The sequence below is a fragment of the Plodia interpunctella genome, chromosome 17 (assembly GCF_027563975.2).
Source record: "Plodia interpunctella isolate USDA-ARS_2022_Savannah chromosome 17, ilPloInte3.2, whole genome shotgun sequence".
Lineage (NCBI taxonomy): Eukaryota > Metazoa > Arthropoda > Insecta > Lepidoptera > Pyralidae > Plodia > Plodia interpunctella.
Genome location: NC_071310.1, coordinates 7,771,144 through 7,787,068, shown reverse-complemented (window position 1 = coordinate 7,787,068; position 15,925 = coordinate 7,771,144). Strand labels below are relative to the sequence as shown.

Here is a 15,925-nt window from a genome sequence, read left to right as displayed (position 1 = left end):
ATACTGAAGTCGGCTAAAGTAACTAAATTATATGGTAAATTTCATTAGGGTTGGTCTCTATCATGATAGAAAAGCGGTACTATTTATCATGTTATTTGGAACACAAAAAGCAAAATATATAATATATATATTTTTAAATGGTTTTGTAATAAAAAATATCTGAATTAAATAATTAGGTAGATGTCAAATTCAAATTCAAAATTCTTTATTCAATTTAGGATGATATACATCACTTATTGACGTCAAAAAAATTACTTAAACTAAGTCTACTGCCGGCTTCCAAAGCGCAGGTGAAGAAGAAGCGGCGCAACAAACTTCACCGCAGCCTTTTCTCCAAGGACGTCAATTAACAAATATAGGTCTTATACATATATTAAAAATTAGGAGGACGAATTTACATCATTATTAAAAATGTCAAAATTTGAATGAATAAATAAAATAAAAGTTGTATTTCCAATAAAATTATTGAAAATTGTCACACAAAATATATATAAATAAAAAACGAGTATATAAATAAAAAGCTAAATGTACAAAACGTACGTAATAATGTCATAAATCAATTACATATGTTATGAGGATACTGCACCATACTTGGGCCAAACATTATTGTTGTTCACATAATCGTCAGACTTGTAATATGCTTTTTTACAAAGTACTTCTTTTATATAATTTCTAAATTTTTTGTCCGGCAAATCAAGAATCCATTTAGGCAATTTGTTATAAAAACGGTTACAGTTCCCAACAAAAGACGTTCTAACTTTGGCCAATCGATGCCCGGGGACAGACAATTTATCTTTATTACGTAAGGCTCTATCAGTGTAATCACCAACTTTTTTTAAATAAGTTTAAATTTTTCCGGACATGCATAATGTTGTCAAATATGTATTGAGAGGGTAAAGTTAAAATATCTTTAAAAAAATCTCTAAGGGAATCCCTTCTCCTCAAACCATATAATATAGCACGGATTGCTCTTTTTTGTAAAATGAAAATAGTGTTAATGGTGCTAGCACTCCCCCAAAGTAGTATCCCATAAGACATTAAGCTATGAAAATAACTAAAGTAAACTAATCTAGCAGTCGCCACGTCCGTCAGTTGTCTGATTCTCCAAACTGCGAATGCCGCGGAACTAAGCTTTTTAGATAGGCCATTAATATGAGCGTCCCATTGCAATTTGGAATCAAGGGTAATTCCTAAGAATTAGGTGTTTAGTACAAAATCTAAGCTTTCTCCATTCAGAGTCACGTCGACGTGAGCCTGCCTAACATTGGGAAGTGTAAATTTAATGCATTGGGTTTTATTTGCATTCAGCAATAAGTTATTAGCAGAAAACCAATTCGAAATGGTAGACAAAATACGATTTACTGATGTAAAACAACATCTTCGCTTCGATATAGAGTTCGTACAGCTACTATCGTGTTATTAACTTGAGATTTGGTCAACTGCACATAAAATAAAAAGAGAGAAAACTTAAAGATATTCAGTTAAAAAAATACTTATATAATACATATAATGAAACAAAATTCTCTAATATAATTAAGGAATATATTCTCGAGAACTAATTTTAAACCAATTTAAACCAAAATCACAGCTTAATAACGTTTAATTAAGAATGCGTATGTATTTAATTAACGGGATATGGCAACCTGCTTGAACGTCTTTGGGAAAATTAATTTCCCGATGGGAAAATTTCCCAGCGATGCTTAAAATTATGTTCGGATATATCCATGGCCAATGTAAAGATTTTTATTTAATAACCAGTTGCGCCACGGGGCTTCGCTCCCGTGGGAATTTCGGGATAAAAAGTACCCTACGTGTTATTCCTGGTTATATTCTACCCGTGTACCACAATTCATAACAATCGGTCCAGATGATTTTGGGTGAAACAAATCACGTAAAGAATTGTTTTTTCAAAACGTATCATTTTAAATCTTGGTTAAACTTGGGTATTTTTTTATTTCCACATAGCCTTGCCGCCTACTACTTAATACGATATCTGTATAATATTTTTTATGTTTAACAATAGACTTTTATATTTGGTATTTGGTACAAAAAATGATAAAATCAAACATGATTTTATCATTTTTTGTATAAATAACACTGATATTATTAATTATATGTAATTATTATGCTTAGTTTGTTTATGTTCTAGTATTCGAAATAATATTTTTATAATTCTTATACCACAAAAAAAAAATTTTGGACATTATTTTGTATAAAACAATCGCTCGAATACAATTATGTTTGTATATTAATAAACAAATCGATATGAACAATATCAAATTACCGCTAAATCATAAGAACGTATAAATAACCTCAATCCCGATGTCACAGTGTATGCGAGTGACAGTTGTATAATTGAAAGGTTCCAAGAGCTATTTTTGATCTCATCCCTATCAACAGCCCTTTGTGAACGATATTTAATTTGACTCCCCTATTGTACTCATAATTTTCTCATTTTTGTACTGTGAAAATCAGATATTGTGCCTTTTTGACTGTAAAATTTTCGATTCCGAAGCTTTTGTTGGTAAAGAAAAGGAATTAAGGGTGATTCGATTTTTAAACGTTACAGAATTTATGAATCCGTGTCTATTAAAGAGTACATAGTATTTAAATAAAGGGTTTCACCCACACATTTTTAAAGTTCTTAAAAAACTCTCAACTGATTTAGGTGATTTTAGATGAGTTTAGTTTAGATATCTTGTATATATTTGAGCATGGGATTTAGGAACTTAAGTATTTTTCCAGTACTTCCAAAACGACTGGCGCAAAGCTAATAAAACAATAGAATATTTGCATTGGACATTTTGGGAAGAATATGAGGAATTACTTATGAGTAATTAATAATAGTGTTTCCTTGTATAATATTCATAAATGTAAGGTACACATTATAGTATTATTTTGTACTGTTGTTATTTTTATGGACAATAAATATATATTGTATCCATCGAAGTAGATTGTTTCGTCTTCGTCTTCACTTGCACTTTGGAAGACGGCAGTAGGTTTAGCTTCAAGTTAGTGGAGAAAAGGCAGCACAGTGAAGCTGTTCACACCGCTTCTTTTTCAAATACTCTTTGGAGTAGGCGGTAGACTTAGTTTTAGGTAAATTTTGACTTCAACAAGTTATGTATATTCTAAGTTAAATAAAAAATTATGAATTTAAATGATTTAAATCTTTTTCATGATGTTGAAACGAAGGATTCAGATTGTAATTTTTTTGTATCCACCCTAGCTTATCCCCCATGATCGAAGGTGCCAGGGGTGTTTTAATAAAGGGAAAACTGATTTATTGCTATGAAACAGGAATTTTTCAGCCACGCGGCCATGTTGGAGCGATATTTGATAATTGCACAGTCATCCGACTAAGAAATTTCGGGGGACAAAGAATTTAAACCGTGGAAGGATATATTTTGAATTTCACGAGCATTTTGAACTCCGGCCTCTCATTAGTGTTTATTAAATTGTTATTATAAGTAAAGTATTTATATTATACCTATTTTATAATAAGTAAAGTACTGGTACAATATTAATTGTATAATTTAAAAATATATATTTATTAAACAAAATTGTCGGACACTAATGAACGCTACACGCCGCGTTCAAACGCTTGTGAAAATTACCCACAAATGTTTATATTGATTAATATAATGTTCAGCTTTACTCCATTTATTTGAAACTAGTTGTTGCCCGCAGCTCCGCCAGCGGCAAAAGTTGCCTATAACAGAATGACTTCTGCAATATTCTATCTCCACACCTAAAATCACCGCCAATCCAATGCTTCGTTTTGATGTAGAAGAAGCACAAATAAACACACTTTGAAATTTAATAATATTAGTATGAATTTCATTGATTCAATTTACGAGCTCCTTCTGGTTTCTAAAATGCTGTTCTTATTCTATGTTAGGGGACAAAAAGCGGAAAATGTAGATTTATGAGCAGACCACTTTTAAGGAATTCTGATGAAAGATTTCTCAGGTTTAGATTGTTCGTGACTTTGTGGTTTTCCGTAGTTTTATTTACACAACTGCTCAGAGTAGGACCTTATCGAGCTTCACACTAGCGCCATATCAGTTTAGTCAATTCATTCTAATTCACGTTGCCACACTAGATAAATAATATGTGGTCGTCCAAATAAAAAGGGACCTGATAGGCTAGCACTTAGGTCTTTATTGCCGTTGTTCCAATACAAAACAAGGGCATATTACTTGAGTATATAATACTTGAGTACATAATACTTGAGTACATAATACTTGAGTATATACACATAATTTAATGTTACAATGAATGATTAATTGTTTTGTTTTTTTAATTATCTTAGGATAATAATAGGGTTTTCGATACAAAAGGGTGAAAGAGAGGTGGGCTATCGATGAAAGGGAAAGCAATACAAAGTATTTTACAAAATGTTCTTGTGATTACTGGCTGAAATCAAACCTGTAGCTTCTTGAATATAACGCCATCTACTCGTCTCGTAAACGACAAGCTTATTAACCCTTGCAATGCCAATACTTCCGAAATGAACACAAATTGGACGACGCGTTCCGTTTGCATAGCGATGCTCTACGCCGCTGGAATGCAACCTATTATACAGGATGATTTAAAATTATGTTTATTTTATTCTAATTCCACATAGATTTTTGACGTCAATAAGTGATGTATACTTAAGTATATCATCTGAAGTTAAATTTTGAAACTCAATTTGATATTCACCGCTCGAAAGATTAGTTAACTTGTGTGCGACTATGGCATTTAGATATCGATAGTTAATTCTAAATGATTTGTGTCTGATGATTTTAAGCGATTTTAATAAAATCTGACACCAGTGCTAGCAATATCACAGCCGATAAGATACGCTACATAGTGTGCGATAAGGAAAACACCACTTTCATTATTGTTACAAAAATTATGCGCACGCGTATTTTTTATTCTGCATTTTCTCGTCTTATATTTTTGTCAAGTACTTTTATCTCCTAAACAAAAGAGTAACCTAACATCTTAGAATAGAACAAGATACTTACTTGCAAAGTTTCCAACAGCGATTCGGTGAAGTTTTTATGACTGAGACTTGTGTTAGCAAACATTTTGTGTCCGTCGTAAAAGTCGAGAAAACAGTCTGGAGACGGGAAAAATGAACGTTTTCATTACTTTAGTTATATTGAGAAATAAACGTAGTTAGGTGAAATGTTGTTTAACTTGTAGTGAGCGCGATACCGCTGTCTTTTTCTCTCATTTCAGCATTTTTCTTGTTGCTTCAGCCGCTATAGACCGTCGAAGCCTCTGAGCCTGCTTTTCAAAATAATAATGTATCAAATCTGATACATAAATAACTATTGGCGTCGGTATAATACGTGCCAACAGTCTGATAACTAAGGACGCTAAAGACTCGACGAAGAAAGGACGAGCATACTCTGGTATGCTCTTCTAGTTTTTCTTCTCCACAAGGCAGAGTCTTGGCGACCTCGGTGGCGCAGTGGTAAGATTCTTGCCACTGAACCGAGAGGTCCCGGGTTCGATCCCCGGTCGGGTCATGATGGAAAATGATCTTTTTCTGATTGGCCCGAGTCTTGGATGTTTATCTATATATGTATTTGTTATAAAATATAGTATCGTTGAGTTAGTATCCCATAACACAAGACTCGAACTTACTTTGGGGCTAGCTCAATCTGTGTGATTTGTCCTAATATATTTATTTTATTTATTTATTTATTTAGCGTCCTTAGTTATCCGACTATTGGCACGTATTATACCGACGCCAACAGTTCAACAAATAACAATATATCAAATCTGATACATAAATATGTATCAGATTTGATACATTGTACATAAATATGTATCAGATTTGATACATTGTTATTTTGAAAAGCAGGCTTTTATGGGTTAAAGTTTTGGAAGTAAGTGACTAGTTAGGAATAGGTATTTATTGGTTTTGATGTAATAAGGTGGTAGGACTTGTAAACTGAAATCTTTAATCCTACCCCTGCTAAATATGCAATAATAAACATATTTATATTAGGATATGAATATTTATATTAGGGGTTTTAATAGATCACTACTTTCTTCCGTTGAAGGAAAATATCGTAAGCAAAATAGATAAAATATCGGCTTCGCCCGCGTTAATTTTCCGGGATGAAAAGTACCATATGTCCTTGTCCATACATCAAACTACCTACATGTACTTTTAAATTTCAAGAAGATTTGTTGAGTAGATAGAGTGTGAAGAGGTAACAAACAAACTTACTTTCACATTTATAATATTAGTTAGGATGATATATAATCCTTTTCGCATCATGCTGTATATTATGTCTGTCTACAGGCACGCCTCAATAACGAATGCCATGCAATGTTCGCAATGACAACATGGCTGCCTTCCGAACATTGTCGAGCGATTCCGAATTTCCACGAACTTCGTTATGTCGTGTAAGATCTACTTACCACTTCAGTCTATAGGGTGTCACGTCTTTTTCTCTTGCGGGTTAGATAGAGCTGAAAATCGCGGGACTCCAAGATCACGTTTAGCTGAATAGTCGGCTTATTTGTGGCATTGAGGTCCTGAATTATTGCGCATTTTATATAATGTCAATAGCTCTTGTCCGCGGCTTCGCCCGTGTGAATTTTCCCACGGGAGTATTTATCTTCATGATAAAAGGTACCATTTATCCGTTCGACTTCCGTGTTCAAACTATATCTGCCAAATTAACAGACTTATATTATCAACCTCAAATTCCCAAATTTTTCCCAAAGTCAAATTTTAAGAAGATTGAGTAGATAAAGCCTGAAGAGGTAACAAACGTTAACAAGTTAGGACAGGATTCAAGTCTTTATATTTAATCTATTCCGTCCCACTGCTGGGCAAAGGTCTTCCCCATAGAACCTTCCTACATCCAAAGATGTGATAATTTGCGAAAACTTTAAGGACAAATGATGGGATTCGTCATCGGATAAAACAGCTTGGCAGCAGGTCAGGGTGTAGTGTATATAGTGTAAATATAAGTATATTTTTTTTATTCAACAATATTATTTTCAAAGTCAGTTTATTGTATCCGAGTGCAATTTTCACAAACAAACTGACACCCACAAGTAAATACGATTCGTCCTCATGACTTTGACACTTATAAATTGTCGTCCCTTTATCTACTTGCCACCTGGTACAGTAACCGGCAAAAGTTGATAGATTGAAAATCATTGACATTTTTTTGTTTAAAGAAAGAAAATATTTATTTGCTAAAAACATGAGTACAAATATACAAATTACAATGAATTAGACCTACATGTTTTACCGAATTTAGTATGCAAATATAAATAAATAATGTTGATTAAATAAATCTTTTTGAAGTTTAAGATAATAAAAGATATTTTGGATTGATTTTCAAAGTAAATTTGACTAAGTAGACGAAATATATATAAATTAATCGTAACTTGTTCCGTCAAAAATACAACAGAAATTTATCCTGCATCAAAATGTTAATTTAAGAGTTGTATTGAATTAATAGACATTATAATTATTATACCATAAGTATTATTAATGGTATTATATATCATAAGTTATAATGTGATTAATTGAATGCTATTCTATTATATATAAACCTATAAAAATATAACAAGTTATGTATAATATATAAATATTTATTACCATACCTTCTATGATAATATAGAGTAGTCAACGATAACATAATTAAATATAAATTAAATTCAATAATTATATTTTTATATTTATTAACAATGGATGGCGTGATTTAGCACAGGACCGAGCGTCGTGAAAGAAAGAGAGAGGCTTTGCCCAATACTGCGACAAGAACATTAATTACAATTAGTTGAACAATTTATTATATTTGTCAAACCAATAGACCTTAGAATAATGACTAGGATTTGCGATGATTCGCTTTTGTTGATGACTGTACCACCTGTACGTAAACAGCTGGGAGGAAAAAAATTCGTTCAAAATTGAGCCTTACTCGGTTCATATTAAACCAATATAACAATGCCTTTGAAAGTATCTCACAATGGTGTTTTTTGAAACATTATTCGATGCATCAGGGGTCATCAATTTTTGGATAGCGCGGCGAGGGTAATGATGCCTTTCGATGAAGGGAGAAAAGTTTGTGAAATGACCTGTATATAGCGGTAATACTGGACATAACTTTAAATTTGTATATATATATGTATCATATAAGTTATAGGTGCACTTAAATACAATTTGTTGGCAACAAATATTTGGCTATACCACTTTCGCCTAGTCCTAGCATATAAAGCAAATTTTATTAAACGCCAGAAAAAAAAATAATTTATTCATATATTTCACATAAGAAAAAAGACAGGTTTCGCTATACACTTCTATGAAAACATGTTCTCTATATGATAATCTAACCCTGCTGGGAAAATTTGATGTCAGTCGCTTAAATGCAAACTGTCTATGTTATGATCTCGCCTGGCCCTGACAGGTAGCTGCAATGCAAACCTTAGTAGTGCTTGCTTGATGTCCTCAAGGATGATATTATGTGGTCTAGTCAGACCACATATCATCCTTGAGGACATCAAGCAAACTAAAATACCAAAGAATGTGCATATGGAGAAAAAGGAGGGAACAACCGGGCACTGGGCTTCGACATGCAGAATGAAAGAATGAGAAAGGGATAGCTTGCGACTTTTACTTGTATACCAGGGTGAATTTTACGAGCGTTTTGGACTCCGCCGTGGGATGTCATTAGTGTTTATTAAATTGTACCGTACACACTAATCGATTTAATTATCCTATTTTATAAATAAGTAAAGTAGTGGTACAATGTTAATTTTACAAATGTTTAATTTAAAAAAAAAGATTATTAAAAAAAATGTCGGACACTAATGAAACGCTACACGCCGCGTTCAATCAAACGCTTGTGAAATTCACCCACCACCATTCCAATTACTCGCGTGTTATTTCCGTTCACATAAATTGTGACTTATTTCGTCTAGTACTTAACAATAGTAGTCGTTGAGCCGGAGAGCGTTTTACAACGATTTCCTGTCAACTCACCCCTTTGAATTTCCGGCTTATTTATGGTTTAAAATTTGACACTTGTATTGTGGGGGGCGTGTTATGGATTACCTATTATTGTTAGATTACAAGAGGGAACATTTTGTAATCACTGTTTGTTTTTTTCTTCATAACAGCGGATGTTTATATAAAACAAATTTGAGAATTTACAGAGAGTTTCTGACAAAATTGCAAAACTTTATTTTTTGATTTGTTTTAAATGTGTACTCGCATAATAAGCAAGTAACATCAAAAATAAGATACAAGAATTTTGAACAAGACAACCACATAATATAGTCTTTTGGGAAAAAAATATAAGTATCGAAATTACAGTATATCTGTAGTACTAGAAAAAAAAATTAGTGAAGTATTTAAATTTTAAAACTTTCAACTAGATATCTATCAAAGGCAAAATCACATTTTTATCTTTAGCTACATTCTTATAGTTACATACTTCTCAGTATGACTGTGAGATCATGCACTAAGCATTAAAATATTACTTTACATATTTTAATATCACTATAACTACATAGTATAAAACAATGTACCTGCCCTCTGTCTGTCCCTATGTATGCTTAGATCTTTCTTCTTCTTTGCGTGTCGATGGCAAATCAACGCTCTATTGGGTACTACCTAAACATATTCTTGCCAGAACCGAGCCACTTCGATGGCTTCATCGGAAGCTGCCATTTAGTCAGTCAGAGTACAGGTGTTTGGACACTCGGGACAGGCGAGGAGATGAGCCATCGATTGCGGGGAGAAGCCACAATCGCACATGTTCTGGTTCGCACTGGTCAAACATACCCCACCTAGCCAGATTGTCTTGAGTGCGCAATCTGTTTAGACACTTCCAAGTGGGCCAGGGCTGATCATGGCCAGACGGAAGTTCCTTTCGCAGGGCAACTAAATCGGGCACTCTGTGGCGTCTCTCCCATGACTCTTGTGGTCTATGGCTTAAATCTTTAAAAATACGCAACAGATTTTGATGCGGGTTTTTTAAATAGATAGTATGATTCCTGAGAAATGATTAGGTATCTAATTTATTATGGTTTTACGTCAGCGAAGCCGAAACGTGCTGCTAGTGTGCAATAAATTAAAAACAAATAAATAGAATCATTTCTCAAAACATATATTTTTGATAAGATAAGAACATTACATCTAATTAATATTACTTACATGTAGTGTTCTTGTATCACATTACAACGATTCATTCATTCTTCAATAAAATCGTTTCTCGAAGCATTTTTTTTTTGCACAGATATAAGAATTACATGTAAATAATGATTTTATTTCCTTTATTTTCTCTTCATAAATAAGTCAAAAACACACAGATATATATATATAAGAACATTCTTATATCTTGTTTATTAAGAGAAAAAGTTAGTCACAGAATGCAAATACATTGTTCTTATACCTACTTGTGAAGTTAGTCAAATATTTTCTACCTAAACATGGAGAGGTCGGGCGTGAAAACGAATTTTCAACACCTCTTCAGATTATCTGACGCGGAACGAGCCCAGAATCGATGCACCCTTATTGAAAAATTCAAAACCGTAAATTTTTCTTGCAATATTAACCCCTGTTCAAATACTTCCATCCGATAATAAAGCTTAAGTTCCAAGCAGAAAGCGATTTTTATATAAATAAAATATATTATAAAACAAAGTATTCTACCGCGTCTGTCAAATATGTTGAAAATATTTTATGGATTTTCATGCGGTTATCGCTAATAGATAGTGTTTTTCCCGAGGAAGGTTTAGGTGTATAATTTATTATAATTTTATACGAGCAAAGCCCGAATGGGCCGCTAATAAATAAATTACACTAAAAGTAGCTCATCAGCTTTTTAATTATATTTCAAATATGCTGGTCCAGGTATCTGGTGTTCAAAAGGCTAGAAGCTTTTTATGGATAAAGGCTCAGCATTGCAGTGCAAATTAGCAAAGGCTGGCAGCCTTTTGGGCACTTTGCCAGAGGACAACGCGCTTGATGGGCAATATTATTAGTATAATGTACCTATATATTTTAATTTAGTTTATTTTCAAGTTTAGCTTAATAATAATATCTTAATATTATTTAATAATATGCTAAACTAAAAGTAAAATAAAAAAAAACAGCAAAAAAATATTTAAAAAACAAATCAAGTAAACGCTATAACTTCATGTTTTGGACGTGCAGTGTGACTGACACTTTCGAACAGGAGCTCCCCCAAAAATATCTTTGAGAAATTCCAAATGAAGCAGGAACGTGTTAAAGAAATATTTTTCAAAAACTCAACTCACACACCCCCGTCGAGTTATTTCGTAATGATCTTGTGGATCTTCCGCTTCATCTCAATACCTACGTACATAATACAAATACTTTCCTGTATTCCTATTATTGCACCACACTAGCTGCACCCCACGATGTCACTCGCAATTTATCATTTGTTATACTTACGTGTTAGTTTTATAACGCGCCATTGACTATCAGACTTTTTGACCAAACCCTACGGAAATAGCATCATTTCGGGATAAAAAATATCAGCTATGTCAATACCGGCTTAATGAAAACAGGGTGGACAGAAACCAGCCGTGTGAGCATAAAGCAGTAATACACTTAAGTGAAACTTGGTAGTTGTTCGCCGCGAACACAATATATATTTTTTTAAATTGTGAATATTTAAAAAAACGACTTAACTTCAAAATTCTATTGGCAGATCCTAAATACCTTTTAAATTTCGTCAAAATCGGACCAACGGTTCGTAATATATCGCGTTACAAACATACATACAAAAAATGTATTTTTGCCCCAAAAGTCTTCTGGACACATTACCTCAAGGCAAAGAATTGCCGGGACAGGCATTTTTGTAAACATTTAATTTGTAAGTTTTTAGTTATAAGTTTAACTTGGTGAGATTTAATTGTACCTATATAATATTTAGTTTTATTTTTGTAGTCAAAGTGTAAATTCATAAGATTAATGACAATAAAACCAATCATAACGTAATCGATGTTAACAAATTATTTGAGTTTTAATTAATGATTCTACATATTAAGGTGCTATCGGACTCCAGTAATACTTTTCGTATAGCTTATTCCAGAAGGCATAACTATCTTTAAAGGGATCAGTTCTCATCTCCACACTTGTTCCTATTGATAAGTATTTTGGCTCTTCGTTTGTATATTTCTGCCACTTTTGCTTCACGATCAGACTCTCATAAGTAGTTGGGTTTCTGAAAAAAAAAAAAAATAATTACTTAACAATTTGACAACCTCGGTGGCGCAGTGGTAAAGTGCTTACCTTTGAACCGAGAGGTCCCGGGTTCGATCTCCAGTCGGATCATGATGGAAAATGATCTTTTTCGGGTCCCGGGTGCCCGGGTCTTGGATGTTTGTCTACCTATATATGTATTTATTATAAAATATAGTATCGTTGAGTTAGTGTGCCATAACGCAAATCTCGAACATACTTTGGGGCTAGCTCCATCTTTGTGATTTGTCCTAATATATATATTTATTTAATTATAAAAGAGGTAAGTATTTCAGCAACTAATAATATTTAATAATAATATAATAATATCTGCCCGGCAATGGGCTGAAAAAGGCTGAATTGATGAAATTATTGAAGACTTAACTGAATATCTTTGCTTACATAGACATTAGGTATTTTGTATCTTATTATTTCGTACCTATGTATGCCTATTGGCACAGCAAGCTGTACCGTAAGTTATTTTTTAACGTATGTATGACAAAAATAAACGAATTACGAAATATTCAGCTTCAAATCTATCAGAATTCCGCAGAAACTTAGGTACTGAAAAATATCCAAGTACGAAAATATATAATTTAACATTATTTGTTATGAGTAGTCTACTACGAAGTACCTACGTTTTCCATGACAAAGTATAGCAAATGGCTTTCTATTTGTCTATATTCATTTTCAAATTTTACTACAACCTATCAATAATTTTCTTAAAAATTATTAAATTACACAAATTTGACATGATCTTGAACCTTTTTACGATTTCAACATTACAATTTTGTGTCGATCAAAGCAACGAATATTCCTAGAGGAATATTCGTTGCTTTGATCTATTACGCAAATGGGTACTTACTCATATTTCACAAAATCAGTCCACATAAAAGTCATCAAATCCCTTATATTCATATCCTCAGCGTGGTGTGTGAAGCCGTAGAAGTCGAGAATGTATGATGTCTGATCTCTATGGCTAGCTCCTTTTATCTTGTCCATATAATAATGCTTCATATTCAAATCTCCTACGTAAGAAAACTCATAAAAATATAAAGGTCGTTTCGATCTCGCGGCGTGCAATCTAGCTGATTTCAAAATGGAATTTCTGAACATGGAATCTGAAAAGTAATCAATATATTCTTGCAAAGTATCATGACTTAATTCCTCTCCTTTGAAATAATACTCTTTGATTAAATCCGCGACCTCATTTTTACTTTTATCATCTTTGAATGTCAAGTCAGCTGGAAGGAAATCTGAAAAGTTTTCGTTCATCAAATCCATCCATGTTTCGAATTTGATTGATCTACTCAGACCCTCCATACTTGCGAGTCCGGTCAAAACTGCGTACTTGGTTTCCTTTTTACTCAAAGATTCTAATGGAGACTCGGTCAAAATAGCTTCAGATTTTTTCGATTTCTTTTCAATACATGGTGCAAATCCAAATGTGCTGTTTGGCAAAAAGAAATTCAAACTTCTTTTTGTTATATCAACTACAGGAGCATTTAAATAAAACTCATTTAAATCTTCAATCGTTCCTGAACCGTTATAGCCTATGGATCTGGCTATATTCCTAGCAGTGCTTATTGGATCTCTGTTAACAGCAAAAGGCGATAAAGCAGAACCACTTTCTAAAATCAATTTGTCTATCAAACCTTCTGTAGCATCAGAAAGTGCTATCAACTCAGCCATTGCCGCACCAACACTATAACCAGCTAGCGTAACCTTCCTACGATCTCCACCAAACTTATGAATATTTGAATTGATCCATCTCAATGCTGCTACTTGGTCTTTCAGAGCGGCATTACCAGGAATTTCTTCAGTGCCAAGGCAGGCGAATCCTATAGCACCTAATCTATAATTAAGACTGATTGCTATAACATCATGTCTTGCTACATAGTTTAGATTTCCCATGTTACCGCTGCCACCAGCGAATGCTCCACTATGTAAATAGACTACGACTGGAACTAAATTACTCTCACTTGCAATTTTGGGAACAAGGAGGTTAAGAATTAAACAGTCTTCTTCTCCTTGCAGCAGTGTATCATCATCATCATCATCAGTGAAGAAGATTTGTTGACATAATATGTCTTTGGCATCGGCTGCGAGTGTTTTCTCTCTTTTCGTTACAGGGAGTGGTGCCTGCAATGGTAGATTAATATTTAAAAAATTGTATATTATTATTAGGTGTGATTTGATTGACGTATTGATGTACAGGGGAAATATTATTATATCCTTCAAGTGGCTTCCAGGCGACTTGAATAAAATCTGACACTTATGTTATAATATAATTAGTTATAAACGAATGTTGATAAACTAAAATCATATAAAGTTTTGAGGGAGTGAATATTATGCTAAATTAATAGAAAGTGTGCAAAACAGAACTCCCATCTCCCATTTTGAAAAAAAAAGTAGCTTATGTTCTATGAACGGGGTTCTTTAATATTCATACCAAATTTCATAAATATCTGTTTAGCGTAAAAGCGGAATAAATATGCGAACAGACTTTCGCATTTATAATATTAATATACATTTAGTTTAAATTGTTGTAAATTAGCAAATTCATACTTGAGAAAGTAAATCCTAAGACACAAGAAAATAGAGCAATCCTAATTAAATTTTAAAACTACAAGTCACAGTAAAAATGTTTTTTAATTATACTAACCTTAAATTTATCCCGCCCAGTCGGTGCAGTAGCATACGGTACTCCATAAAATTCGTAGAAATCACCTTTCCAATACTTATTACCCACCACTGCCCCATCATCCAATTCCACTACTCTCACATTTTCTGTTAAAACACAAGAAATTAACACAGAAAATATAATTATTCGAAACATGTCTGTCTCAGACCATAACACAAATCCGTGTACACTTTTTATCGATCCATTGAATTGATAAGAATTGATTTGTGTCATCATTATCTATGGATAAACGCGATAATTGCTATTTGAGAAAGTACAGTTATGTGATCGCCACGTCATTGTTTATTAATTTATAAAAATACACAAGATCAGAATCATGCTTAACCCTCATTGTAAAGGAGTTACGTGTCTTACAATTAGTGAATAGATCTAGTCAAGGTTGGTGCTGCATTGATATTAGTTCAATGTAATTTTCTTATATCTGTGATGATGTGCCAAAATATATTTAAAAAATGGTAAGCCCTTCTGGCGTAATAGGGACCAACACTGTTTGAATGAGTTTCTTTCGGCATTTCTTCTCAGCAGTGGTCGTTCCGAAATGCTAGTAGTTTGTAGCTTTGGTAAACATAATTTAATTTAGAATATGACGTGAAAAAGTGCCTGTGAAGGCCTAATTTCTGAATAAATGATTTGATTTGATTTGAAAATTAAGCATGCAAATTTTCTTCTTTGCAATATATTGCCAACTCTGATGTCAGATTTTATTAAGTTGCCTTAAGGATGAAGGATTTGTCTGATGAGACATGACTGAAATTGAAAAACAGTTAACATACCTTATCGTAAAAAAGTCTTCATCTAAAAACTTTCCAAGGTATCCTTCTATCATCCAAAGCCACAAAAGGAAAACAGAATTCCCTTCAACGCCACAGAAAAATGAACTTATTTCAGGCCCATTTCAACACGTCCCATACAACCCATAAAACTGTCATACGGTAAAAATATATAAAATATATACATACAAATATATGCAGTGAGGAAAT

The 15,925-nt window shown here is 33.1% G+C and overlaps 1 protein-coding gene across 1 annotated transcript; it reads right to left on the bottom strand.

Moving 5' to 3' along the window:
• Positions 1-11,995: 11,995 nt before the first annotated feature.
• Positions 11,996-15,119, bottom strand: LOC128677167 (esterase FE4-like). Its single transcript, XM_053757833.2, has 3 exons — positions 14,907-15,119; positions 13,107-14,383; positions 11,996-12,224 (listed from the first exon to the last, which is right to left on the bottom strand). The coding sequence occupies exons 1-3, from the start codon at positions 15,078-15,080 to the stop codon at positions 12,044-12,046; spliced, it is 1,632 nt and encodes a 543-aa protein (XP_053613808.1). The 5' UTR covers positions 15,081-15,119; the 3' UTR covers positions 11,996-12,043.
• Positions 15,120-15,925: the final 806 nt, after the last annotated feature.